This window comes from Artibeus jamaicensis, unplaced genomic scaffold, assembly GCF_021234435.1.
Source record: "Artibeus jamaicensis isolate MK-2021 breed Jamaican fruit bat unplaced genomic scaffold, CSHL_Jam_final contig_1085, whole genome shotgun sequence".
NCBI lineage: Eukaryota > Metazoa > Chordata > Mammalia > Chiroptera > Phyllostomidae > Artibeus > Artibeus jamaicensis.
The window spans coordinates 258,012-285,650 of record NW_026521214.1 but is presented as its reverse complement, the minus strand read 5'-3'; the positions used below and the strand labels follow the sequence as shown (position 1 = coordinate 285,650).

General features: G+C 41.4%; 1 protein-coding gene across 1 annotated transcript in view; it reads left to right on the top strand.

The window, feature by feature from the left end:
* ADAMTS19 (ADAM metallopeptidase with thrombospondin type 1 motif 19) overlaps positions 1 to 27,639 on the top strand; it is a 216,343-nt gene that overhangs the window by 104,931 nt on the left and 83,773 nt on the right. The window contains exons 9-10 of the mRNA XM_037164084.2: positions 14,523 to 14,663; positions 17,983 to 18,133. Coding sequence (XP_037019979.2) covers positions 14,523 to 14,663; positions 17,983 to 18,133 — 292 coding nt within the window. The remainder of the gene's footprint in view (positions 1 to 14,522; positions 14,664 to 17,982; positions 18,134 to 27,639) is intronic.

Below are 27,639 nucleotides of genomic sequence, written 5' to 3'. Positions count from 1 at the left end.
GCCCCCCGCAGACACCCGCTCGCTTCCTTTGTGCCGTGGGCCTGGACTCGAGACAAGGAGCCGAGTTAAGTCTGCTCGCTGTAAGCAAATGTAGAGAATATCTTACACAGCATGTAAGAGTGTTGGATTTAAAAAACAACCTTTTTATTCAGGTAAATGAAGTACAGGAAAATAATCAACTCGTAATGATACAACTCAGTGAATTACAAAAATTGAACATACCCGTGCGTCCATAACCTAGTCCAAGAAACAAGACGGTACTGGCCGTAATCGATTTTCGGGGCCCCTAGGTAACTATGTGCATATACTCTCACTCTCTCCCATGCAGGCTTTGAGGCTTTGAGACTTTGGTTGAGTGTTCTAGAATGCAAGTCTGTTACTCAGAAAAATAAGGAGCAAAAAGAAAACAAATACACGTTAAAGTCATCACGCTGCGGAGGTTAGTGAGCAACGCAATCTCCTCGTTCATGTTGGAGCCCGTAAATGGCGGGATTTAGAATCTTAGTTCCACTTTCATCATTTAAAAGTATATTAGTTTCATCATACCAGGAAAACCATCCTTAGAATGAAAAATGTTGAGAAAAATATGTAAAGGCAAGAAAAATGTTACCACTAAAAAAATGTTAATACGCTAAATGCAAATTAATCATAAATATAATTTTTACACATTAAATACAAATTTCTGAATAATGATCATTTCCACTATTTAGCTGTGCATTACCAGCTTGATGTATAAGCAGAGGCTGTACATTGTTAAGCAACAGATGGGAAGTAATTTTCTCAAGACCCCTAAATAATAGAAGGTTCACTGTAAAAAGTTGTTTTACTTTTTAAAAGTGGATATGTGAAGTTACTTTATTTACCTGTATTCTTAAATATAGAAGAAAACACTAATTTAAGGAATGACGCACAATTTATGTTACTTTGTTAACATGTAAACTGTTGATCAAGAACCTACTCATTGCAACTACTTAGAAAAACGACTGCATGATATGATTTAAGGGAAGGACATTTCAACGTTACGCAGTAGCAACATTGCTTTATGGCCAGGCGCTCAGGTTGGAACGGCTAAAATGGTAGTGAAATATTATTTTATTTGACTTTTATAGAGCGGTACCCAAAGTCAACAGAGATGTGCCAAAAGTATGTGTAATGCCTGATGGATGAAGACCAGGACGTGGGATGCGTTGTGCATCAAGCCACTTAGTTGCTAAAAGTTCTTACTGGTAGTAAGCGGTATTCGGCTTGAAAGTAGAGACTGGGATTTTCCTTATGCTAGAGATCGGCAGACACAAACGTTGAGAATTGTATCTTTACAAAGAACAAACGAAGAGGATGGAGTTCATTTGTGTAAATTCAGCATCAGACATAAAGCACAGTGAAAAAAAAAGTAGTTGAAAGCCCTGAATCCAAGCTGCTAGACCACCAGGGAGGGGAAAGTGTAAAAGGGGTCAAATACATGGTGACAGAAGAAGGTTTCATTTTGGGTGGTCAACACACGATGCCACATAAGTGCCATGTGTCATAGAAATGTACACCCAAAACCTATATAATCCTGTTGACCAATGTCACCCAGATAAATTTAATTTAAAAAGAATTTTAAAAATAGAAAGAAAGATGCGTAGAAAGAGGAAAAATTTAAAATGAGCATAAATACCTAGCCTCTCAAGTAAGGGAAGTTTTCAAAGATTAGATAATTATCTGTATGAAACCTGGGTACACACATACCAACATAGCTCAGTTTTTAGAAAGTTGCCTGTGTTGAATATTTAAGAACAATATCTATCTATCATCTATTTTTGAAGAGAAACAAAGATTACTAAATGCCTATGGCATTCATCAGAAAATGGGAAAAAGAGCTCTTTTAGAGTATAATTAAGAGTCAGCTATTGAAGTAAAAGTGTTAAATTTTGTTGTTTGTCTTTTTCTTTCTTTTTTTGTTTTCTTTTTTGTTTATAGCTTTTTCCCCTATAATTCTGCAGAATGATTTCATTTACACTTGTCGATTCAAGAACATCTTTATAATCACACATATAGTGTTTCTAAATTGAATTGGGACAAGCACACTTGTTGATTGCCTTGAATTTGATTTCTAGAAATTCCCAGAGCAACAGCACATATACCTGGAAAAATCGATGTGGGGAAATATCAATATGGGAAAAATTAAGATAGGCCACTGCCTAATTAAAAATGACCCTTAAGGATGAGAATGTGAGTAATTGAAGAGAACAAAAAAATTCCTTTACTATTACAAAGGAATCTTAAATAATGTCAGCAAAAAATATATTAAATTTTTCTCTTCAAAAATTATCAGTTTGAAAATCTTATATGTAATTATATTAGAAATGTGATTTAGAGTCTTAGCAAGACAGAAGAAATAAGTGATTTATACCATTTTAAGTATCCCTTTCAAAATTATCTTTCTTTTTAAATGATAGGTCAGGGGAGTGATTATTTTTCTTGTAATCCAAAATTTTGAGAATGTAATATCTTAATTGGTATTGAGTGTTTTTATATTATAAAACGTGAATGAGAACCTTCATCGATTCACTGTGATGAACACTGTAACATTATTTTTATAAATAAAAATAGCTCAGGTAACTGTTCATGAATTTGACAGAGTGTGTTGAGAGCAGACATAATACATTCACTGCATTTTATATGTTTTATATGATCTTTGTGAGCAGCAATTTGATTTTGTTTTTTTTTAAGATTTTATTTATTTATTTTGACAAAGGGGAAGGGAAGGAGAAAGAGAGGGAGAGAAACATCCATGTGTGGTTGCTTCTTCCACGCCCCCTACTGGGGACCTGGCCCACAACCCAGGCCTGTGCCCTGACTGGGAATCCAACCGGTGACCCTTTGCTTCACAGGCCAGCACTCAATCCACTGAGCCACACCAGCCAGGGCATGGGCAGCAATTTGTTGTTGAAAGAGATTTTCTTTTGATTTCAAGTCATAATTTAGTATTAATATATTAATTGTGGTTGGATTATGGTGCTTGAGGAGAGTGTCCCCGCGATGACCCTGAGGTCCATGATTTGCTAAAAGGACTTACAAAACCCAGCAGAGCTGTTTTACTCATAATAATGGTTCATTATAGTGACAAGATGTAGATTAAAATCAACAAAGGAAAAAGGCACAGAGCTGGTCCAGGAGATGCCGGCACAAGCTTCTACCTGCCCTTCCCCACTGGGGGTGTGCACACAGTGCTTCGTTCTTTCAATGGCGTGTGAAAATGTGCAAGAGGGTCGCCAACCCGAGAAGCTGACCCTAGCGTTGATATCCAGGGTTTTTACTCGAGTTTGGTCACGTGGGCATGGCTGACCACCCACGAGGCAAACCTTCAGTCTTCATCTGCTTCAGAGGCCAGGCCGGCCCAGGTTCCTCCCAACCCCCAATCACATTGTTAGTATTAACTGACCAGGTAAACAAAGATGCTCTTACCAGCCAGGATATGCCACAGGCTTAAAGGTTACCTCCCAGAGGCCAGGCAAAGACCTGACCTTTCTTTGAAACATGCAAGTTTTGGGCCACTCGAACTTGTGGGGTTAACTCTGTACTGCACAATTATACGATATTTTTGAAGTCTTCAAAAATATTTTTTAGGTTGCTAAAGGCTATCGAACAAAAATAATGATATGTTCTTTCATCAGCAGGGAGTGCACTAAATATTGGGCATTTGTATCTCATCCAAGCGCATGGTAATCTTGAGCTAAGTTGTTATCATCACCTTTTTACAGGCGAGGAAACTGACGCTACCAGACAGTCTTTTTTTCAGGAGTTCTTTTGTTTGATATTAAGGATGTACTTTTTGATAACATATATTGTTAATATTTTTCTCTTGGTTAATTCAGTCTTGTTTTTGAGTGTTTTTGACTTACAGATTTTTTAGTACTCAAATTTCATATTTTCTTTTAGTATTTCTTCTATAGCATTTTGCAATTAGAAGTGCTTCCTCATTCTAAAATTAAAATCACATTTTTGTCCAATTGTCTTATATTTTCTTCTCTCTTGTTTGTGCTCTCTCTTCTCTCTCTCTAGCCATCTAACATCTAGAATCTACTTTAGTGTGTATAACAAAGTTCTTACCATTAAATTTGATTTTCTCAGTAACTGCTCAGTAAATGGTCTTCCTATTCAAAATGTGATCCCTGATGACGTAAGGAGTTATACCAAAATATAGATAGTATACTTACCAAAATCTGTGGGAAACATCATTCTTAATGGTGAAATATTAGAAATTTCCTCTACAGAATTAAGAAACAAACAAGGATCTCACCACACCTGTATCTCCTGTGTACTGAGAGCCCCAAGAACTACAGCATGACAGAAAAAACAAAAGGTGTCGGGTGAAAATGGAAGACAAAGCTATTTTAATATGCAAATGATGTGCTATGGTGGCCTACATAGGAACATGATAGAATGTACAAAAGAGTATATAATTAATTGGTGAGTTTAGCACTATTATTAGATATAAGACAAATATACAAAGTCCATCCAATGTTAACACAAAAATAGAAAATGTCATTTAAAAAATACTATTTACTGCAGCAATAGAAAATACAAAGTACTTAGGAATAAATCCAGCAAAATACAGGAAAGTCTATGCCCCTACTGAAATGCATTAAATTAAACCTTTTTCAATAAAAATATACCATGTTTATGAAGGCACACAGTATCTTATAGATGCCAATTCTGCTATAAATGATTTAGATGTTTCTGAAAATTCCGATAAATATACCATCACAGCCTCTCTTATGGAAGTTGGCCAAGTATTTTCAAGATTTATATAAAGATGCCAGTTGCTAAAAATAGCAAAAATATTCTTGGAGAAGGAAGAGATGAAGCTGGAAGCAAAGACAGAGGAAGATGTGGGGAGAATAATGTGGGAGTCTTGCTTTAACAGAGCTCAAGACCTATTAGGAAACAACAGTGGTTGAGACATTTTGACATATTTGTGGACGCAGACAGACCAAAAGTGCGAAATACAGTCAGAAACAGGCTCACATCTACGTGAGACATGACGTCTGCCCACCGTGTCGCTGCGTGCCAGCAGAGAAAGTTGACTATTCAGGAAGATGTGGTGATGTGTTTGGTTTTCCACAAGTATAACAATGAAATACGTATCTATGTCTTCACATAATTCCTAAAAATCAATTCTGGATAAAATGGAAAGTGACAGATCACAGACAACACTTTTCAGCAAAAACAGGTGAGTCTGTCGTTAGCACGTCAGGACTGAAATGACTTCTGAAGCAGCACACTTCCCGGTGCCTCGTTTGGGATGGCAGAGAAGTGGGGTGTGGCAGAGAAGTCTGACACAGGTGTCGGTCCCGTTCCAGTGCCTTCTTCCCGTGATGTTTCCTCTCGTACTTAAGTTTCATTAGACCATGTAACACACAAATGAAAATATTTCATAATTTTCAAATGAAGATAAGACTAGGAAGGCATGGCAAAATGAGCATTATTTGTATCATTGGAAAACTGAAAACAATCTAAAAAATACCTATTATGACAATAAAAGTTTTTATCGGCCTGTTACAAAACTAAATGAAAGTTTTTGCTTTCCAATGCATAAGCAACAACCACTTGCAAACTATTAAGAAAAAATGTATATCAAAGATAGCAAAAAAGTTAAATAAAATAAAAATTTAAAAGATAAAATATGTAGAAATATACTTACAAAGGAATGTACAAAACTTATAAAAAGAAGAATTTATAACTACACAGAGAGTCATAAAAGTGGTTTAAATAAATGGAAAGACATTTCCTGGTTTGGAATAGGAACAGTCAATATTATAAAATGACAGTTATCTATATATAAATATAATGTGATCTGCCTGAAAATGCCAGTAGAATTTTTATTTCTTTTTTTTATTAGACACACTGATTATAGAGTCCATATGGAAAAATCAACATAAGAAATTCCTTGTTAAAAAAAGAAAAGAGAAACCCTGAGGAGAGTGAAGAAACCGTGAAGGGGAGAGTGAACGCTATCACGTATTATTACATTTCACAGTAGATACAGCAGTTGGTTCTGGTTCTTGAATATGCAGACAAAAGGGCAACGGAAGAATTCCATTCACAACCGGCGAATGCTGTGGAAGTGCAGTGTATACCAGGAGCTGCGCCTACAGTCAGTGAGAGGAAATGGATTACACAGTCACAAAAGTAATAGGAATCTGACTCTGTAGGTGTTACATCAGAACACACCCAAATGATTTGTGCATTGAGATTTTATTTTGTTTGGTTAACTTTTTTTCTTCTTTTTTAGTCTTTTAACAGGGAATGTCTATTACTCTAGATAGGAAGTCTATAACACCTCAAAATTAAATATCAATCAGAAAACTACAACAATCAGTGAAAGTATTTGCAACATATATGACAAAGTAATCTCTAATGTGTACTGATTTATACCGACATTTTCACACACACGCCCCCTTCTGGATAGCCATCTCTCTGGAAGCAGGGTTTCTGTCTAGCAATTTCCCCCATGGCACAAAGTTGAGTGAGTTGTACATCATAGGTACTCAGACATTTGCTGTACGAATGAGTAAGCACTTATTATACAAAATACTTACCTGTTGGAGGGTCATCTTGAGACACAGAGTGGAAGGCAATTGAGTTCTAGAAGCAGAGAAGAGGAATTAGTTGGGTTAAAAATGCAATCGCCTAGACTGAGTAAAAGAAAATATGACTATATAAGCATCACTATGGTAAAATAGTTTTCCTTTTTGGCACATGACACTTTGAATTCCTGTATAAAATAGATTATGTGGAAATAAAATAGTTAAGTTATATGTCAATTATGATGAGTCTACTTTTGAAGTCTGGTTATAGTCATATCTGATGATTTTATGCAAATCCTGAAGTCATGGACTTGGATGGGCCAAATCCAGCAGTTCAACAATACAACTATTTAATCTAAAATTCTGCTACTGCAATAAGAAGCCAGCAGGTTCCCCAGGAGGAACCCTGTCAAACGTAAATTTGGCTAGTCTCAGCTTGCTGGAGGAGTCCTTCTTAGAAGAGAATAAAATATGTGCCTTTTATTTATCATTGATGTGTATCAGTGTATCTACTAGAAGAACAAGAAGACATTCTAGAGGGAGAGTGGAGAAACAATGAGAAACAAACAAGAAATGAATGAAGAAAAGGGCAGATGAATCCTTACCTAGACTGCTGGGGTGGGAAACTGAATAAATAATGGGTTGCTGTAGGTAGATGAGAATCAATGTGCACTTACCACTAGAACTCCTTAAAATGTTCAGACCCTTCTGGTTCACTTCCTTGATTTGAGTCCCAGTTTCCTTTTCATCACTATTGGTTTCCTGTGCCATTCCCTTCATTTCAATTAGTTTCGCCTTCATATGTTCCTCTAATTTGTGACTAAAATCAACCAGTTCTGTGAGCATCCTGATCACCAGTGTTTTGAACTGTGCATCTGAAAGTTTTGCGATTTCTTGGTTGCTTATAGTTATGGGCTCTGGGGCTTTGAGATCTTCTTGAGCCATTTTTTGTGGGTTCTCGCCTGTTAAGTATGAGGAGCGGAGCCTTAGGTGTTTACCAGGGAGGGGCCACCCAGGTCGCTGGGTTGTGACACTGTATGTGGGGGCAGGGTCAGAGCGGGGAATGGCGGCCCCCTCTGCTGCCTCTCGCTGCTGGAGCCTTCTCAGTCCCATCTCACCGCCCACTCTCTCTCTGGTCTATCTGTGCACGAATGCTTTATTATATGAAATGTTAAAGGGACTTATCTAAGAAAAAAAAGATAAAAAAAGATGAACAGTGAAAGGACAGCAAACTCACAGTTATTAACAACCACACCTAAAACAAAAGCAAACTAAAAGGACAGCTAGATCAGGAGTGGAAACAGAAATGAAGATCTCAAGGAGGGTTAGCAACAGGGGAGTGGGAGGAGGAGAAGGGGGGAGAAGGTACAGAAAATAAGTAGCATAGATGGTAGGTAGAAAATAGATGGGGGGCAAGAATAGTATGGGAAATATAGAATCTAAAGGACTTGAGACACATGGTCATAAACTAAAGGGGGGGGAATGGTGGGGGAGGGGGGTGCCGGGTGGAGGGGAATGAAGGGGGGAATAGGACAACTGTAATGACATAATCAATAAAATAAAAAAAATTTTTTTAATGTTCAAACCCAGTTACTCTGTTAAAAATGCTATTTTGCCCACTAAAATTGGTGATGACCACATGTCAATTTCCTGTCCCCACATCATACGCTTCAGAATTCCCTAGAGCAGAAGTCATGAGTGTCTTCCTCTAACTCATGCACCTGGATTAAGGTGAGAAACTACTCAGTGGGCAGCTAGAGAGAAAGCATGTCAGAGACATTCAGACTTGGACCTGAATCCTCATTGTGCCAGCTACTCACTGAATGAACTCTAGGCAAGTCAACCTGCTGAACTCATTTGCATCATCCCTGAAATTTGGATAAGTTTCCCTTCACGGTTCCTTAGTAGGTCAATGATGCCCTCATTGCATGGTGTGGTGGCTGACCCAAGGCAGAGTGAATGGATAGTAGTCAGTCATATCATAATGTTAGATGAACAATTTAATGTAAAAGGAGCTTTTAAGCCTCCCATGGCTGTACATCTCTCAGTTTATCCAAGAGGTGATTTCACATTCTCCCGAATCCCATTGGATTGGCAGGAAGTGTGCTTATCTCTTATAGACCACTAACATCGCTTCTGTATTGTACTGTATGTGGACAGTGGTACCAATTAGAGTAATGAGAAGTCTGTCCAAGTTAATCATGATAATGGGACCTCAGCCCACACAGATGTGGCTATGTGCCCACACCAGAATCTGTGCAAATGCAGGCTTGGATGTTGTCATGAGGAACACAGAAACACAGAAGAGGAAAAAATCCACCCAGCTGATGGAGAGCCTTACCAGAACCATCCTTCCGTTCGCACTTTTCTGACACATCTTGGCACAGGGGTGTTCTGAGTGAGGCCGGCAGCCCTGCTGGCGCGGAGTCAGTAGACTTTGCAGGCTGCGGTTTCTCCAAGTCCACAAGCGACCACGGCAGTTTCAACGGTCCGTCACATTTACAGAATGTTTGGTCGCATCTATGATACATCTGTGGGCATTTATTTAATAAGATATTGCACTGAACAATTCAAGGAATTAAAAAGAAAATAGGGCAGTTCTTGTTCTCTGAACACTTAAATTCTAGGTGGTGGTGGTTCATGTATGAGCATATTACTTAAAGTTTACAGAACTAGGAGGGAGTTCTGATACCCGACATTCCATATATGCCAAGGAGTTAAGGATTGTGAGACCCACGTGCTAGAATTTTGAGGGAGTCCTTTATACAGGAGGAAGGTCCTGCAACTGAGTTGTATTTGTAAATGCAGATGAACTGGGGAAAGGGTTCCTTATATAGGAAAGGCCTGTATAAAAGGGTGGGCTAGAGTGAACTGTTAACCTGACAATCGTGTTGGAGTCAGAGTAGAGATCGCTTGAAAAACCAGATAACAAGTTCATTGGCTCGCTGAATTTTAAGTGAGAATTATCTAGAAAATGCATTCAAATGTAGTTTCCTAGGCCTTACTGCTGAATGTTCTCTTGCCATCAGCTGGAATAGGGCCGAGGAATCCACTCGTTTTCACTAACCAGCGTCACCACGCCCTCCGATTCTGAGGCACGTGGTTCCTATTTTCGATATCATTGCTTGTGGGAATATTAAAAGATTTTTGCCTGGGAAAGTAGTTCTTTTGTATTAATGTATTTATAAGAAACTCAAGTCATTAAACCAAGGCGAAGAGTTCAAGGGCAGGAGGTCAGTGGGGCAGATTTAGGACAATTCCGAAGCGGGGAGAACCGGGCTGGTCTGAGCTGACTTCCAGAGATGTGGGGTGGGGATGCAGTGGGGGCGGGGTGGGGGGCAGTTTCAGGGCAGATGGAAGTGACAGGATCCAGGCGTGTATTCGGTGCAGCAGGCCAAGGGGCGTTCCTACCTCCGTAGGTAATGAACTTCTCGAGGGTGGGAACTGGATCTTACTCACTTTCAGGGCAGCGCCCAGCACAGAGTGGGCTCCCAACGAGTGTTCGTTAGTTGAATCGCGAGATAAACCTGTTACGTAAAGCACAACAAAGTCAAAAAGGAACTTTCTGTACCTGGGCTCTTTTCTTAACCTCGAGTTTTTCACTTCTTTGCTGACTTGCTTCTCGTTTCTTTTTGGTTTGCACTATCACGGAGGCACATATCTAATTGTCTTGTGCAAGTTAAAATAATTGAAATGCTCTCAAATAAAGAAGTATTGAAAATATCGTGTGTCTCTTAATATTAGGCTTTTTCCCATGAGCACACAGAAGTGGGGTGATATCCGGTCAGATATGGACACCGAACTTTCTGAAATTAAGTGTCATTTTGGGGAATACAATCCACTTCCAGTTAAATATTGTTAGGGTTTGTTTCTCTTTTAATTGATTTTTTCGTATATAATGTGGCTCTTAGTGGGAAATTGTGTATCATGATAAAACGTTTAATGTATTCAGCACACACGAAAAATACTCTTTTAAAATACTGCTGTTAACAAATTCCGATTTTTTAAAAATTATCCCCCCAATGCGAGCGAATTCATAAATGTTCTCTTCTGTAACTCTTTGATCAGAAGGGACTGTCTTCAAATCCAAATGCTTCTCTGCAGGATATCACAAAACTTCCTGGCAGGCACTTTTAAACAAGTTGAGAAGTTTTATAAGATAAAAATATTTTTTCAGTTGACTTGACAACCATGTACGATGGTAGTGGAGAGTTTATTTGCCCAAGGCTCTTTGTCAAAATGAATTTAAACTGAGATTATTAAAATGTAGCTCAGCGGCACCGCGAGAGGAGAGGCGCTGCTGACGTCTCACTGCGAGGACGCTTTTCCACGCGTGGCGTCGGCGTCGGGCTACACGCGCGTTTCTGCTCACGGAGAGGAGACCTTTGCAGTTGTTCAGAAAACAATGAGTCGCCTGCATCCGTGGAGAGTTTGGAACCAGAAAGAGAGGCCCTGCAGCTCAGGGGTTCCGAGGCCTGTGGGAGCGCGTGGGTGTGAGTCACGGCCGCGCGGGGAGCCCCACGGTCTCCTGTGGGGAGTAAATGATGTCGTCCCTGCAACTGATTAACACGGTGCCTGGAATAGATGAAGGCTCATGAGTCATCGTTCCGTCTCAAGTCTGTAGAATGAGGCCCGCGCAAGGTCCCCTGGTGATCCGTGGCAGTCGCCCACGTGTGGCGGGGAGCCTGTCCCAACAGCAGGGTCTTTTCCGTCGCGAGTGAAACAGCTCCGGGAAAACTTAACTGAAGGTAAACAAGGCTTGAGTCGCCAGATCCCTTTCCGAGGCTGTAGCTAATTTCGTACGTGAGAATCAGGATCCCAGAAGGAAAACGCTCATCTGGGTGAGAACTCGTAATCCTCCCAATTTAGGAAATCACATTAGGCTCCTTTGGGAAAGTGTCCAAACTGCTAAATCTCGGAGGCGATACCTCTTCTTTTTCTCTCAACCGGGTACATGATTTAAGAAGTTTTATTATTTCTGAAAGAGACCGAGCGGTTTTCAAGAGTCGGTGCCCACGTGAGTGGTTTGAAAGGGGGCACCTGGCGGAGGGAGCAGGTTCCACGGGGCACGCGGCTGGTGCGGCCGCTGCTCGGAGACAAGGGAAGACCCCTTCCTCCACCCGGGAGACTGCGCCCTGTTTACAATTTCTGATTCTAATTCAACGTCCGGACAAGATAGATTCTTGCCATTATGATATCCCCGGTTTTCCTGAAGTCCACAGCTTCCACCAAAGTGAGCAAATACAGCAGATTGCCTTTAATGATATTCCCATTATTTTTCTGACAAAATAAAACAAGAGGAGAAAACTCTCTGATAGAAAGAACAGGTATGAGTTGCTACCGTATCCCAGCATCGAGCCAGGCATCTCACACCCCGCAGGTGCAGACTGACCGCCAGTGAGGAAAGCATTTTAAAATAAAGAGGAAACCGAGGCACTTTTCACTTCTTTATTATTGAAGTTGACTCTGAGTGTCTGAGTAAAGAGATACACCGTTCAAATCTCTCTCTGACTCCAGGGTTTTCCGTTCTGCCCCTAGAGACTGAACGGGCCCGTACCTTCCAATGCCATCTCTCATTTTTCCTCTTTATTTGCAAAGTTTGGAAAACACCTGACCTCCTAGTCTTTCTGTCAGTCATTCTGTTAATGAGTGTGCCTATGGCCCTATTTAAAGGCTTTCATTAGATGAGGAAAGATAAACGTGATTCATCTCATAGCTGAATTTTTCTAACCCTAAAAGTGAAAAATAATATTCAGTAAAGTATATATAGTTTTATTTAGACCACAATTTTCATAGTCTTCAAAGCCAGTGGACACAGTGAAGTTGTTACTTATTACTGTTTATGCATTAATAAATCCCCTCTATATAATTTTCTTCTTTCAAACATATATTCAGTGTAATCACTTGGATGTAAACTTTTAATTTATCTTAATGAAAATGTAGGTTGATAGCCTCGAGAAGTTTTATTTTTATTTGAGCAAATGCGGTCAACTGGTGGTTTTCCTTAGCAGCTTCTGTAATCATTCTCTGATTCGTGTTTCAAAGTACAGTACGTTATTCTTGCTACTCGGGACTCTTCTCTGTGTGGGACTGTTTTATTTGTTGTGTAGGTCACCACACAGAGAGAAGGGAGCACCTGGCTCTCCCATCATCCTCTCACACGTCACATGGAGGAGGCCAAACTTCCCTCTTTCTGCTCCTTCGTTACTAATCCTCACTCACAGTTATTGTAATGGCCTGATTATGAGAATTCCTAGGAAGTTACATGAATTTCTTTCTGAAGTAGAAGTGACTCTACCTGATGACTTGGTTTGGCATTTAAGCGTGGTTTATAGAATATGATCCCAATGTGTCAGGACCTTAGAGAGGTGAGTAAGTCCCTGTCCTCAAGAAATGGCAGAAAGAAACAGAAGTAAAAGTATATAATATTAAAACATTGTAGAAAACACCATAACAATGCTGTTCGCAGGCTCCTATAGGGGAAAACAGAGATGGTCCTCATGGGGGTGGTGGGCGTTAGCGAAGCTCCTGAGGGTGATTTCCATGAAGATCATGTAGCGTTTCTCTTGGCGAAGATGTTGAAGGGAAGGCGCTTTGGACAGGGCAGGGGCTGGAATGGAATTCACAGGTGTCAAGTGTGTGCTGGCTAGTCACGTGACTTGAGGGCCAGCCACCTCGGCTCCCGAGTTGCCACTTTCCACTTTCACACTTGGGCAGGTTACTTCTCACCAGTCAAATGGGTGTTAGAATTGTTCCTACATCACAGAACTGTTTCACTCCAACTTTCAAGGTCCTCTGTGTGATGTATGACACATAGAAAACGCTAAGGAACTATTAATGACAAGAGGATGAGAAACAACGTGACAGTTGGGAAACTTGAAATGCTTCGGTGTTGCTGGAAGGAAAGCCCCGTGAGGGGTGGGGAGAAGGTGAAGACCCTGTGCACCCGTCGTACTGAGGAGCTGGAAGGTGCCCCGCAGGCGACAGGAAAGCAGAGGGGCAGCGGTCCAGCCGAGTCTTCAGTAGACCTCCCTGGGCAGGGGAAGAGGGGCAGGGATGACGCCGGTCAAGGCTGGAGGCACAGAACCCAGTTAGAAGGCCACAGGAGTTGCCAAAGCAAATTATTCTGTCATTCTCTTCAACAGTAACAAAAGGAGTTGAGAAGAGGTGACAGTTGAAGTAGAATTGGTAGGACCTGCTCCTAACCCTTAGTACCTGAAAGAGCCTGGGAGATCCTTTGGGAAAGGAGGGAGTGGGGGACGACCTGAAGATCCTTGATTTGGCAGAACGGGTGGCTGGTGAAGGCACGAGGAGAAGCACGAGAGGACATGGGCAAGTGGAGGTTTGGAAGAGAAAACGATGAGCGTGGTCTTTAGACAGACTCAGTGCGACACTTTCAGTGCATCTGAAGTCCAGTCTTTAGACTGGCGTTCCAACTGAACAGATTCGGGATGCGACAGAGCAATAAGGGTGGCTGTGAGTGGGGAGGCCTCCCGGGGACAGTGTGTGTGTCATCTGATGAGTGGAAGACGACAGTCCAGTGGAGCACATGGGGAAAATATAGTTTAATGTGGTTTCGTGTTTGACCTAATGTATGAGTAGAGAATCTACAGTGAAGAGCAAGAATCTTATGTGGTCAAATAGAAACCTGCTATTTCTATGTGCTTCATATACCACTGGGTGAAAACTCTATCTATAGACCACTTTGATATAGGCAAACTAAGCATATTGTTTACTAGATTGACTGGGAAAATGTTTGCCACTAAATAAAATATTCACCTTTCATCTCGACAAAATTTTTAAAATAAAGCAACCTAAAATCGCATTTTATTTTGACCTTTAAAACTGATTCCTCTCCCATTAAGTATTCAGATGTTATTTAATTGCAGTTATAAAAAGCTAAAAACTGTTTTCTGATGTAACTAATGCTTTGACTCTGTTTTGAATCAGCATGGGCATCAGTCACGACAATGACCACCCCTCCTGCGCAGACGGTCTTCATATCATGTCTGGTGAATGGATCAAAGGACAAAATCTCGGTGACGTTTCCTGGTCCCAATGTAGCAAGGAAGATTTGGAGAGATTTCTGAGGTACCGAAGTCACTTCCTGTGGCTGGATCATGAGTGTTGGTGCCCCCACTTCCTCCACCAGCCCGCGCGGGTGGTGTGGCTGAGCCAAAGGACCCCTGGTGGGACATCAAGGCTCTAGGTTCTGTTTCAGGCTGTCCCACGGACTCACAGTGTGAACTGGGCCATAGTAACCCATCCGCTTCTGAGCTTCCACATCTCCACATTTGAAACTTGGGCAAGGTGATTTGTGAGGCTGAAAAATGTTAAGGCTTTAAAAACTTCATCACAGCCTCTAACTGCCTCTTTAGAATTTCGCAGCAGGACAGTTCTCGTTACTCATCACTCAGCACGTCTTTTGTCATCATGGGGAACCTCTTTGCCAAAAGCTCCGCCTTTTCACTGTGACACCTCTAAGTTCTGGCTCTTTTTTCATTCCTGCGTAGTTTTCATCGTTGCAAATAGTCCTCCATTTTCTTCCTTTCCACCTTTGACAGCAATAACACTTAGCTTCTGCCTGGTTGGAACAAAGCAATGCAGAGCATTATTGTTTTACTTTTCATTTTAAAGCCTGTGTTCCTTAGTTATTACTTTGGCTGTAGAAGGATCGGCTGGAGTGAGGAGTGAGGGAGAAAGAGAGTTGCTTGAGTAAGAGATGTACACCCACCGAGCTAAGCTACTTTCATGGCATAGCTACACCCCATTCATTTTTACAAACCATTTAAGTTGCAAAGCCCACTTGTCTGCTAAATGAATACTAAAATGTACTAAAGTAAAACATTACGTTACCACAGCGCTTTCTGAAAGGCGTACAATCTATTCTCTGCCTGCTCTGCATGGGGACGGCGTGGCCAGCAGCGCCCACCTGTCCTGCGAGCGCAGCGCCTCCCTGGCACGGCAGCCCTCAGTGGGCCTGATGCGTTTCTGGGGAGGATGTGTGACGTGGTCCGGCTGCCTTCACACAAGTCGGAACTGTGATAAAATTAAATGTCACCTCATAAGTGGAAATTGTGCCACGATGTGAAGTACATGTTCTTGCGATGAACACACACTAGAGAATGCTTTCCATAGATTCTTTTTTTTTCCATTTAAAAAATTTTTTTATTGATTATGCTGTTACAGTTGTTCTATTCCCCCTTTATTCCCCTCCACCCTACCCCCCATCCCCACCATCACCCCCCCTTTAGTTTATGACCATGTGTCTCAAGTTCTTTAGGTTCTATATTTCCCATGCTATTCTTGCCCCTCCCATCTATTTTCTATCTACTGTCTATGCTACTTATTTTCTGTACCTTCTCCCCCCTTCTCCTCCTCCCACTCCCCTGTTGCTAACCCTCCTTGAGATCTTCATTTCTATGTTTCCACTCCTGATCTAGCTGTCCTTTTAGTTTGCTTTTGTTTTAGGTGTGGTTGTTAATAACTGTGAGTTTGTTGTCCTTTCACTGTTCATGTTTCTTTAACTTCTTTTTCTTAGATAAGTCCCTTTAACATTTCATATAATAAGGGCTTGGTGATGATGAACTCCTTGAATTTGATCTTATCTGAGAAGCACCTTATCTGTCCTTCCATTTTAAATGAAAGTTTTGCTGGATAGAGCAATCTTGGTTGTAGGTCTTTAGATTTCATGACTTGGAATACCTCTTTCCAGCCCCTTCTTGCCTGTAAGGTCTCTTTGGAGAAATCCGCTGACAGTCTGATGGGGACTCCTTTGTAGGTGACTGTCCCCTTAGCTCTTGCTGCTTCTAGGATTCTCTCCTTCATTTTAATCTTGGCTAATGTAATTACGATGTGCCTTGGTGTGTTCCTTCTTGGGTCCGACTTCTTTGGTATTCTCTGAGCTTCCTGGATTTCCTGGAAGTCTATTTCCTTTGCCAGATTGGGGAAATTCTCCTTTATTATTTGTTCAAATAAGTTTTCCACTGGTGGCTGTGCCTTTCCCCCTTCTGGTACCCCTATAATTCGGATGTTGGAGCGTTTAAAGCTGTCCTGGAGGTTCCTAAGACTCTCCTCATTTCTTTGAATTCTTGCTTCTTGACTCTTTTCTGTTTGGCCATTATTTGCTTTCTTCTGGTCCACTCCATTGATTTGAGTCCCAGTTTCCTTTTCATTGCTATTGGTGTCCTGTGCAATTCCATTCATTTCAATTAGTTTCGCCTTCATATATTTGTCTAATTTGTGGCTATAATCAACCAGTTCTGTGAGGATCCTGATCACCAATGTTTTAAACTGTGCGTCTGTGAGTTTTGCTATTTCTTCATCGCTTAGATTTATTGGCTCTAGGGCTCTGAGATCCTCCTGCGCCATTCTTGGTCTGTTCGGGCCCTTTAAATGTGAGAAGCGGCGACTTGGATTTACAGGTCGCTGGGTTGTGACGCTGTATGTGGGGGCGTGGCCAGAGCAGGGAAATGGCGACCCCCTCTGCCGCTTCTCACAGCTGGGTGCGGAGGAGCAGTGCCTTAGGTGGTTCACCTGGGCCGGGCCACTCAGAGTTGCTGGGTTATGACGCTGTATGTGGAGGTGGGGTCAGAGCAGGGAAATGGCGGCGCCCTCCACTGCCGCTTGCCGTGGGGACCTGCTGGCCCGGTCCAACCGCCCACTCTCTCGCCTGTCCACCCGCGCACAAATGCGCGACCTCAGTCAACACGCAGCCCCTGGCCCGGCTGTCTCCCCCTCGGTCGCTCGCCTGGTTGCTCGCTGGGTCGCTCACTAGGTCTGACCCTGCGCCTGGATTCCGCGGGCCTGAGTGTGTCTAGCCAAGTCCTCCTGTGCAACCCCGCTCCGCCAGCCGCTGGTTTCGCCCCTTACCGGTCAGGCTGAAGAATTTGTTGTTAACGGACTTCCGAAAAGTTCAATTTTCCGTGTTCTGGCTGTGTTTTCTGTTGCTAATATTTAGTCTTCTCTAATCTTGGTTGTGTGAGAAGGCACGGCACATCCACCTATGCCTCCATCTTGGCGGAAGTCCCCCATAGATTCTTTAAATCCCTGAATGTAGTTGATTTTTTTACCTTCACATATTTGATTTCTGAGTCTGAGTTTTTTCACCTTATAAATGGGTAAAATAGTTAGCCCCTTACAGTTATGTAGATTAGCTGAGTTAATCCACATGAAAGACCTTTATAAACCCAAAAGTTCTGTTATCTTGAAGATTATTATTATTACTATTAGGATTATCTTAAAGAATTGTCAATAAATGATTCTCATATATGGAATAATTCCTATAACATTAGATAAAAATGCTTATAAAGTAAGAACATTTTTCATATTATGAAATATTTCCTGTTGCATGCTAGTGATGGCTTTTTACACTAAATTCAAAATTTTGCATGTATCTGCATATCACCAGGTCAAAGGCCAGTAACTGCCTGCTGCAGACAAATCCCCAGAGTGTCAACTCCATCATGGTCCCCTCCAAGTTGCCAGGGATGACATACACCGCTGACGAGCAATGTCAGATTCTCTTTGGGCCACTGGCTTCCTTTTGTCAAGAGATGCAGGTAAGGCTGTGTCCAGGTGGAATGCATGTTCATGTTCATTGTTTAGAAGTATTAATCAGGGGAGAGGAAGAGGACTTTGTTTTAAAGTTTGTGGCTCAAAATTACCCCAATCTTGGAAAGAAGGATTTTCTAAGAAACGTTTTTGCATTTCCCCCTAGCTCTTGGAGGTGATATATATAAGTTGTGGGCGTTTACTTAATAAGGAATGACCCAAGAATTTCTACTTTGAGGTGGCACTGAAGTCAGGGAAATGCTTGCATTATGCCATTCCAATGCTTCTATTTTAAATCTCTTACTTCCTTACATGGTGGGTAACTGGGTAAAAATGTAATTCATCCGCCCTGGCTGGTGTAGCTCAGTGGATTCAGTACGGGCCTGTGAACCAAAGCATCACTGGTTTGACTCCCAGTCAGGGCACATGCCTGGGTTGCAGGCCAGGCCCCCAGCGGGGAGTGTGCAAGAGGCAACCACACACCGATGTTTCTCTTCCTCTCTCCTTCCCTTCCCTTTTCTCTCTAAAAAATAAATAAATGAAATCTTTAAAGAAAACATAATACATCAATATATGAACATGGAATTATGAAGAAAGAGTTGTTTTTTAACCCTGAATAAAAAGTTAAAAAGTATATTCTGCAGGAGTAACAATTAGAGCACAAGTAGTTAAATAGCTCAACCCGAGTAAGTATCTGATGGTCCGTATATGAATACTTGAAGTCACTGATTGCTCAGAAAGGCCGTCGTAGCAGCCGAGAAATCTGAAGTCTGGAGGGGTGAGCAAAACGCCCTTCTTAAGCATGTGAGAATTTCAGCTCTATTTGCCTTTTCTTCTTCCTTTCTCTCTTCCTGCTGCCAATCCCTGAGCTGCCCATTTCTTCCCAGTACGTACACACACACACACACTCTTTTTATTTTAGGAATGAACTGGAAGTCACACTTAGAGTGAATTAGTAACCATATTTCTTCTAAGTTTCTGTGATTGCTTCAAAGGACTTTGGCTTTACTGAAGATAATGTTCTCGTGGGTGCTGTTAGCCTACTTACTATTCGTTATAAGGAAAAGAATACATGGCATCATGACGTGCCTTCTTGACAAAGGAGTTGCTCACTTGCGTGTTCTTCTCCTCTCATTAATTCACTGAGCTAGTGTATAAGCTCCGCCAGGGCAGAGGATGCTTCCTCAGCCTCCGGCCCAGTGGCCGGCCCTGGGTAGGCCCTCAGTGACCATTGTAGCACCACATGTGAAAGCACGTGTAGGACGTAATGCCCATCCAGCAAGGGTGACGCTCAAGAAAAACCGGTGCAGGTGAGTGACTGCAACCTGGAACCTGTGGGTCCCCATGTGGTGGAGACCTGGACCCATGGAGCAGTGGCCAGGTGGGCTCTGTGTGGTCCATCTCTGAGACCTTTTTGTTCCCTTCTACTTGTCTGCTTATTCACTCTGCTCTCTGCGCTGGGCCTTTAGGTAATCAGGAAGTGGATGGCACGTTCTTTCATAAATCTTCGTGGTAAAAAAAGTGTCTTGAGGTCACAGGGTTGGTGTTGGGGGTAGACACGTCCACACGCTGACATTCTCATTGTTTTGGACGAAGAGTGTGTGGTTCCCGCCAGACTGTGCGGTAGACTGCTTTGGTCCATGCAGTGGGCGGAGTTGCTCCGGCTCAGAAAACATCCACATTCATACAGTGCTTGAAGGGCTGGGAAAACTCAGCAGATGGCCCACAACAAAGATGATTTGGGTGCATTTTAGATTATTTTTGCTAAACATTTTAAGAAGTTTTTAGAAATTATTTTTTATGATATACTGGGGTTAGTAAAAATTTACTGGTGCCATTCTACAATATTTTGAATTCTGTATTACAGTGTATAAATCATTTATATTCATGGTCTACTTTGATTCTTGCAATGATCATAGGCCACAATTACTCATTTCTGCTTTACAGACCAACAAGTTGAGGCCTGTAGAGGTTAAATGATGCATTAAGTTCTTTTCCCTGTTAAGAGAGACGTTAGATGCAAGTCCGAACAACAGAGTACGTTGTGAGTACTGTGTCCACTGCCTCTCATGGTACTTAAACTCTTTTCCGTGTTGCCTTTTCATAGAAAACCCTTACCTCATTCCCTGTGTTTATACTGAATTCATTTTACCTGCGATAGCATCTACACCATCAGGACAAAATTATACCTTAATTGATTTATTTTCCTAGGCTTTTCACTTTATTTATATAATTATTTCTCATGGACTTACTGCCATGGATTTTTTTTTCATCTCTGAAAATATAACAGTTTTATGCAATTTTAAATTTAAGTATCTCTGCATTCTAAAATGGTACCTTGTTTTAAATAAACTAAGCATTTTGCAAACAAAATTAAGTTTTAGGTTAGGTGTCTGGAAATGTTTTCCTCTTTCCCTCCCATCCGATTATATTTATGTGAATGTTTTATTTATAAAATCAGTCCTTCTTTCCTAGTTCTGTGTGCAATCTTTATCAAAGACATTTTTTTTTTTAATGATGCCTTGAAGGATTAGGCTGCTGTGGGCAGCCAAGGAAAAGCAAAGCTTCAGGGTCGGTTGGAGGTGTCTGGCTGGAGAAGCGCGAGGCCTGGGCTCTCACAGCGGTTCCCCTTCTTGTTAGGTGTTTGCCTCAGTCAACATGCTTTTTCTTTCTAAGCCGCGCTCTCTAGAGAATGGGAAGTGGGACTGCATTAGCTTGTGGAGTCTCTTAGAACTGCGAGATTGGACTTCCGTGATTCCAAAATCTTATTCTGTACTGTCCTTGAAAACTGCCATTCTGATCCCAAATGACTGCGGTGTTTGGCAAAGGAACCAGGTAGATGGAGAGGTAGATGGATAGAGCCCCTGAAGAGGTGATTTATAGACTCTGTCTCTGATTTGACAAATGGTTATTGAGTTCTAACCCCTTTCCAGACACTGCTCTATGCCCTGGACAGCAGGAAACAAAGACCACCTTCACGGATCCTGTATTTTAGCTGGAGAAGCAGACAATAAGCAGATACATGTAATATGTCACTTGGTGATAAGTACCTTGGCAAAGTAGAAACTCGGGTGAGATGTGTAGGGAATATAATCTGGGTGGGAGGGTAGGAATGGTACTATATAAACAGGCTGATCTGAAAGGCTTCCTGTAGGAGGTAACATTTGTTTAGAGATTTAAAGGAGTGTGGTAGCAAGCCATGCATTTATCTTGGGAGGAATATAGCAAGAAGAACTAGAAAGCAAAATACCCTGAAATGAAGTTTTGGCCATGTTTTAGTTTTAAGATGCCTATTAGACATCTAAGTAGATGCAGGTAGGTCCAAATAGACGTCTTCAAGAGGCATAACTTCAAAACCTCAGGGGAAATTGTTTGCAAGTGTATATGGTTGGATAGCTCTGCTTGTTAAGGCAGCACATACACACACGCACTCCAGAGGACGCACGTGTAATTGTCGCATCTACCGGTCTGCCACGCAGATTTTACTCAAAACAAATCTGGAAGGGGGTGTCTGTTTTTTTTTGTTTTTTTTTTTTACCACTGTGCCCCTAGCCCCTGAAAGAGTGTTCAACAAATGTTTGTTAAATAAATAAACAAATTGGCCGAATGATGCGATAGGGAGCCGACATTTTCACTCACCTCGATCGTTGATTTGCAGGCATGGGTATGTCCTGCTCCATTGTGCTCCCCTCCATTGGCTTCGTGGGCTTGTGGCAATCCTGGGCAGCATAAGTCCATCAGCACCATTTTCCCAACAAGCTCAGAAGGCGTTTAGCATTTTTTCGTACTGAAACATTCTTAATTAAGGTATTTACAACACATCATGTTTCAGGCACAATGCCATTTACACACTAAATGGACCCGCTGTATTGCAATGCTTGCTTTTTTGCAGTGGTCTGAGCTGAATTCACAATGTATTCAAGGTGTGCCTTTACTTGACATGTCCAGATAACATAAAGATAACCTTCTAAAGTATTAATTTAACCAAATTAATTTATTAATTAAATGTAGTAATTCATAACTCAATAAAAGATTAATTTATGACTATGCAAAAGCCAAGCATAAGGGCAGATAATTTATGTTTCATACCTTATACATGAGTCGGTCAGTCGTCCGTATCACCCTTCCCTTTCCCATCAGTTACAAATAACTTCCAAGCTGCATGGAATTTGGATTCATAGAAACTTTTCAACAATGTGCGTCTCTGGTGGAATGCTAGAGGCAATGGTCTGTAGTACCTGTTAGATGTTGCTCTTCCACACTTGTAAACATTTACACACAAGCACTAGAGACTCCATCATTACTTACATGCTGATCTAAGGATAACTTTACCTTAAGATGTAGGTGTAAATAAAGATGCTTGCGAAACACCCTGACTCCAGCCATGATAGCTCACTCTTCTGCATTAACATGGGAACATCTCGGGTGTCCTGGTTCCTGCGTCCTGGTGCCTCCAGGCCCTTTGGCATTTTGTGGCTGAGCCAGCTCCGACTGCCCCGGGTTATTTTTTGGAAGAGCTGCCTTGTAACAGTCTAGCTGAGAACACAGAGGTATGGGCACTTCCCTGGGATCAGCAGGAAGCGACTGCATAAGAGTTCCATCTTTTGAGTGATAAGGACGCGTGCTAAAAAATGGAAGACATCCTGGAGATGTAAGGCTCCACCTTTGCTGTGGGGCCAGGCACTTTGTGACTTGCGTGTATGTCACGGTACGTAGATAACTTCCTAGTGTTCTTGAGCCATACGGCGACTTCATACAGTTACACAGAGTTCCAGTCTTACATTTCTCTTGTATCAACTTGTTACATCAAAGTACGCAGGACCGCTACAACCTTTTGTCAAACAGGCTGGCAGTGAATTGAGGTGTGCCGTGAAGACTCCTGGAAGACTGAGTCATGGTGATCTGGTGCTGTGGCATTTCACAGGCAGTGGGAATTTGGACTTTACAAGGTTGAACATGAAACTGTGTTAATGGGTAGTCATTGGTTGAGCAACCAAAACAGCATCATTAATCGATCATGTTCTTGAGACTGGCGAAGTTATAAACATATAAAGTCCTTCCTTCCTATCAGATCTATGAAGTTATGGTGGGTGAAATCTGCCAGGAATTGATTTTGCCTGTTTGGCTGTCCAATCAAAGCTTCGTCTTAGCCTTTGAGTTTCAGTGCTAGTTGGTGAATGCATGAGTTTTATGGCAGCTTGTTTGACTGGGTAATCTAGCTGTTTAACCTCTTTCCTCAGGACTTGTTTTTTCCATGACTTCTTACTGACACGGGCTTTTATTTATAATGTCTCTATCTTTATAAATGGCCTGTGTTCATTTCTGACCATTTTTCGATTTTCTGTTTTTCTTTCTGGTTTGCAGTTCTTTCTATATTCTAGGTGAGAATTCCTAGAATTCCCAGGTAGTTCTATAGTCAGGGTGTGTTATTCACATGTTAACTTTGTATACAGTGTTCTTTGTCTTTTAATTTGAGGTGGTAAATCCATCAAATTTTCTTATTAAGATTGTTCTGTTTTTGGTTTGTATCCCATCTTATACAAATTCTTCCCTGCTCTGGAATTAAAATTTTATATAGTACATTCATTTTCTTTCAGCTTAAATATTTTTTAACATTAGAGACATTCTGAATTTTTAAAAGAGAACTTTTTATTATCTATACCTACTTTAATTGCACTACAATAAGATGGAGTCACCAATATGATGCCAATTCTTTAAAATTTGTTGAAGTTTCATGTTTAGTGTAACACATGATAAATTTTAGTGATTGTTCTCTGTGTACTTGAAAGAATGTGTGTATGTTCTTTAAAGTTCATTATCTGTCACGAGACCTTAAAAAAGCACATTAATATTGTTATTCAAAATATCTTTTTTTTGCTTATTTTGGTTTGATTGATCTATCAGTAACTGACAGATGTGTTAAATACCAACCCTATTTTTTATTTTTGTTACTTTCCACTTTCAAATTATTTTCATTTTATAATTACTGTTGACATACATTATTATATTAGTTTCAGGTGTACAGCCCAGTGATTAGACATTCTATAACTTGCTAAGTGATCATCCCGATAAATCTCGCACCCACTTGACACAGTACAGAGTCATGAGAATATTATTGTCTTTATTCCCTATGCTGTGCTTTGCATCCCCAGGACTGTTCTGTAACAACTAATTTGTACACCTTCCCAACCTCTCTCTCTCGTATCTGGCAACTGTCAAATGTAATTTGTCTCTACAAGTCTGTTTCTGTTCTGCTTGTTTATTTATTTTTTTGTAGATTTAGTTGTTGATAGATATGTATTTATTGCCATTTAATTGTTCATATTTATAAAAAATTTTTCTTCCTCTTGCTAAAGAAGACCTTTTAACATTTCTTGTAATACTGGTTTTGTGATGATGAACTTCAGCTTTTTCTTGTCTGAAAAGCTCTTCATCCCTCCTTTGATTCTAAATGAGCTTTGCTGGGTAGAGTCATCTTGGTTGTAGGTCCTTTCTTCTTATCACTTCGAATATTTCTTGCCAGTTTCTTGCCACCCTGCATAGTTTCTGTTGAGAAATCAGCTGACAGCTTATGGAACTCCCTTGTAGGTAACTAACTGCTTTTCTCTTGTTGCTTTTAAACTTCTCTCTTTGTATTTAACCTTTTGCATTCTAATGATTATATACCTTGGTGTGGGCCTCTTAGAGATCATCTTGTTTGGGACTCTCTGTGCTTCCTGGACTTTTATGTCTATTTCCTTTTCCAAGTTAAAGCAGTTTTCTGTCATTGTTGTTTTTTTTTTTTCAAATAAGTGTTTAATTTCCTGCTTTCTCTTTTCTCCTTCCAGCACCCCCATGATACAGATGTTTGTGTGCTTAAAGTTGTCCCAAAGGCTCCTTATACAATCCTCATTTTTTTAAAGATTCTGCTTTCTTTTTTGCTGTTCTGATTGGGTGTTTTTCCCTCCTTATATTCCAAATTGCTGATTTGATTCTCTGCTTCATCTACTCTTTTTCTGATTCCCTGTAAATTATTCTTCATTTGAATCACTGTATTCTTCATTTCTGACTGGTCCATTTTTATGCTATTGAGCGTCTCACTCATTTCACTGAGCATCCTTATAACCAGTGTTTTGAATTCTGCATCTAGTGGATTATTAGTCTCCATTTGTTTAGCCCTCTCTCTGGAATTTTGTTCTATTCCTTCATTTGGACATGTTTCTTGTCTCCTCATTTTGGCAGCCTCCTTGTGTTTGTTTCTGTGTATTGTATTAGTAGAATTGCTACACCTGCCAGGCTTGTTAGAGTGGCCTAATGTAGGAGGCGTCCTGTAGAGCCCAATGGCACCCATATCACCCAAGTTGGGTACTTAAGGTGAACCTACCATGTGGGCCGTGTACACCCTCCTCTTGTAGTTAGGGCTTGGTTGCTGCTGGCACATCAGTGGGAGGGATTTACCCCCACCCCCCAGAGCAGGCAGCTGCAAGGACTGACTGTGATCACTGACCATAGAGACCTCCGACCACTGTGGGGGATCAGCTGGAAAGGACTCACCCCACAGAGCTGGACTTATTTCAGTGGAGCTCTGGTACCCACTAAGTTTCAGTGGAGCTCTCGTACCCCTTGAGTGTGTCACTTGTGGAGGTGGTTGGGTGGTGCTTTGACGTGGTCTGGAGCTGTTCATTGGGTGCACTGGCTCTGGGGTTTCCTGGCAGGAACAGGCCAAGGATGGCAGCTCCCTGTTCTGTCTGGGTCACCCAGCATGACCTACAAAGCAGTGTAGATGGCTGCTACTTGTGCTGAGCTTGGAGGTGCCCAGGTGAGGCCACGCTGCAAACCCAGGCAGGCTGCTCCTAGTGCTGGGCCTGAGACCACTTAATGAGAGTACAGAGCACTCTGAAGCCAAATGCTGCTTGTTTGAGAGATTTTTAAGGAAAACCTAAAACATGAACCTAGACAGATCTTTCTTATGGAAAAGCCACTGGAGACAAACTGGGTGGGCCTGAAAGGTGGGTGGAGCAGAGCCTCAGGTGAATCATCAGGGTAGGCACACAGTGTGAGCCAGGTTGATGGAGTCTCAGATGAGGCACCTGCCTGCTTGCTGGCTCTGTGAGGGGAGGGCTCATCAAAGAAGCAGTGGCCTCTGCCAGCACTTCTGTCTGGAACAAAGCTGACCCACCCCACCCAGCTCTTGTCATGATGCTGGACAATTCAGTTCCTCCCAGTATGTCCCCCGTGCCTTTCAAGCTGTTGTCCCACTGTCGGAGCTTAGAGGCAGTGAGTTGGAGTGAGTCCATGTGTGGGCCCTTTAAGAGGAACTTTCTGGGGTTCCAGCAGCCCTCAGCCTCCCTCTGCCTCATTCCCTGTTGGTTTCTACAGCCAGAAGTTGTGCTAACTTCTCTTCTTGGCACTAAAACCCTAAACTGGACCCCTTACTCCTCAGGGAGGGGGGACTTCTGCAGCCAAAGGATCCCTCCCAATTTTTATCTGCCCCATGTGGGTGTGGGGCCAGCCTGTGCTGCGTCACCGCTGCCCCTGCCAATCTCAGTCTGGCTTTTCCTTTAATTCCCTAGTTGTAGGACTTCCATGCAGCCAGACTTCAGGCGGTTCTAAATGATGGTTGTCCTGTGGCTTAGTTGTCACTTTGGTGCAGTTGCGAGAGGAGGCAAGTGCCACATCGACTGTACCACCGTCTGGCCCAGAAGTATCCCTACGCCATTGATTTCTGAATTTCCTCCTGTAGCTCTGTCAGTTTTATCTCATATATGTTGAGTTATATGACAAGGTGTATGTGCATTTAAGTTTTTTCTTTTGCTTGATTTGTTTTTCCTTTTTTGTTTTTTAATGATTTGTGCCTTAAAACATTTTGTCTGGAATTAAAAACACTATCCTAGCTAATATTTTACCATTTTCCACACCTATGCTTTCAAAGTTTCTAGGTATTAATATAAAGATAGTTATTGACATAGATAAATACATATGTCTACTAGCAAAAAGCTATTGCATGGTTTTATATTTTTCTATTTAAACCAAGTCATAGTTCTTACTATTTTCATCAGCAAATTTAACATTTTTACACTTATTGAAATTAGTCAATAGGACTAATTGTCAACCTATTTTATGTTTGTGTTTCATTTATATGCTTTATTTTTTTCCTTTTCTACTTTTGGTTGGAGAAATAAAATTTCCTCTGCATTCAAAATTCATATATCCTTTATATGTTTCACGTATATCAGTAACTGGTTCTTTTTTCTTACTCAATGGTATTCACCTTGTACGTAGACTATTTTGTTTATCTGTTCACCTCTAAGTGGACATCTGGGATTCAGCTGTTGTGAGTGAGACCACTCTGAACATTTGTGCATGGTTGTTTGTGTAGATTGGTTCTGCAACGTTAATACATCAACATAGTACATATTAAATGATTATTTCCTTATAAACCGTGGCCTAGGAACTAGCTGCCTGTTTCTGTAAGTGAAGTTTTACTGGAAAGTGTCGCCCCCATTTGTCCTCATGTTGTCTTTGTCTGCCTCCA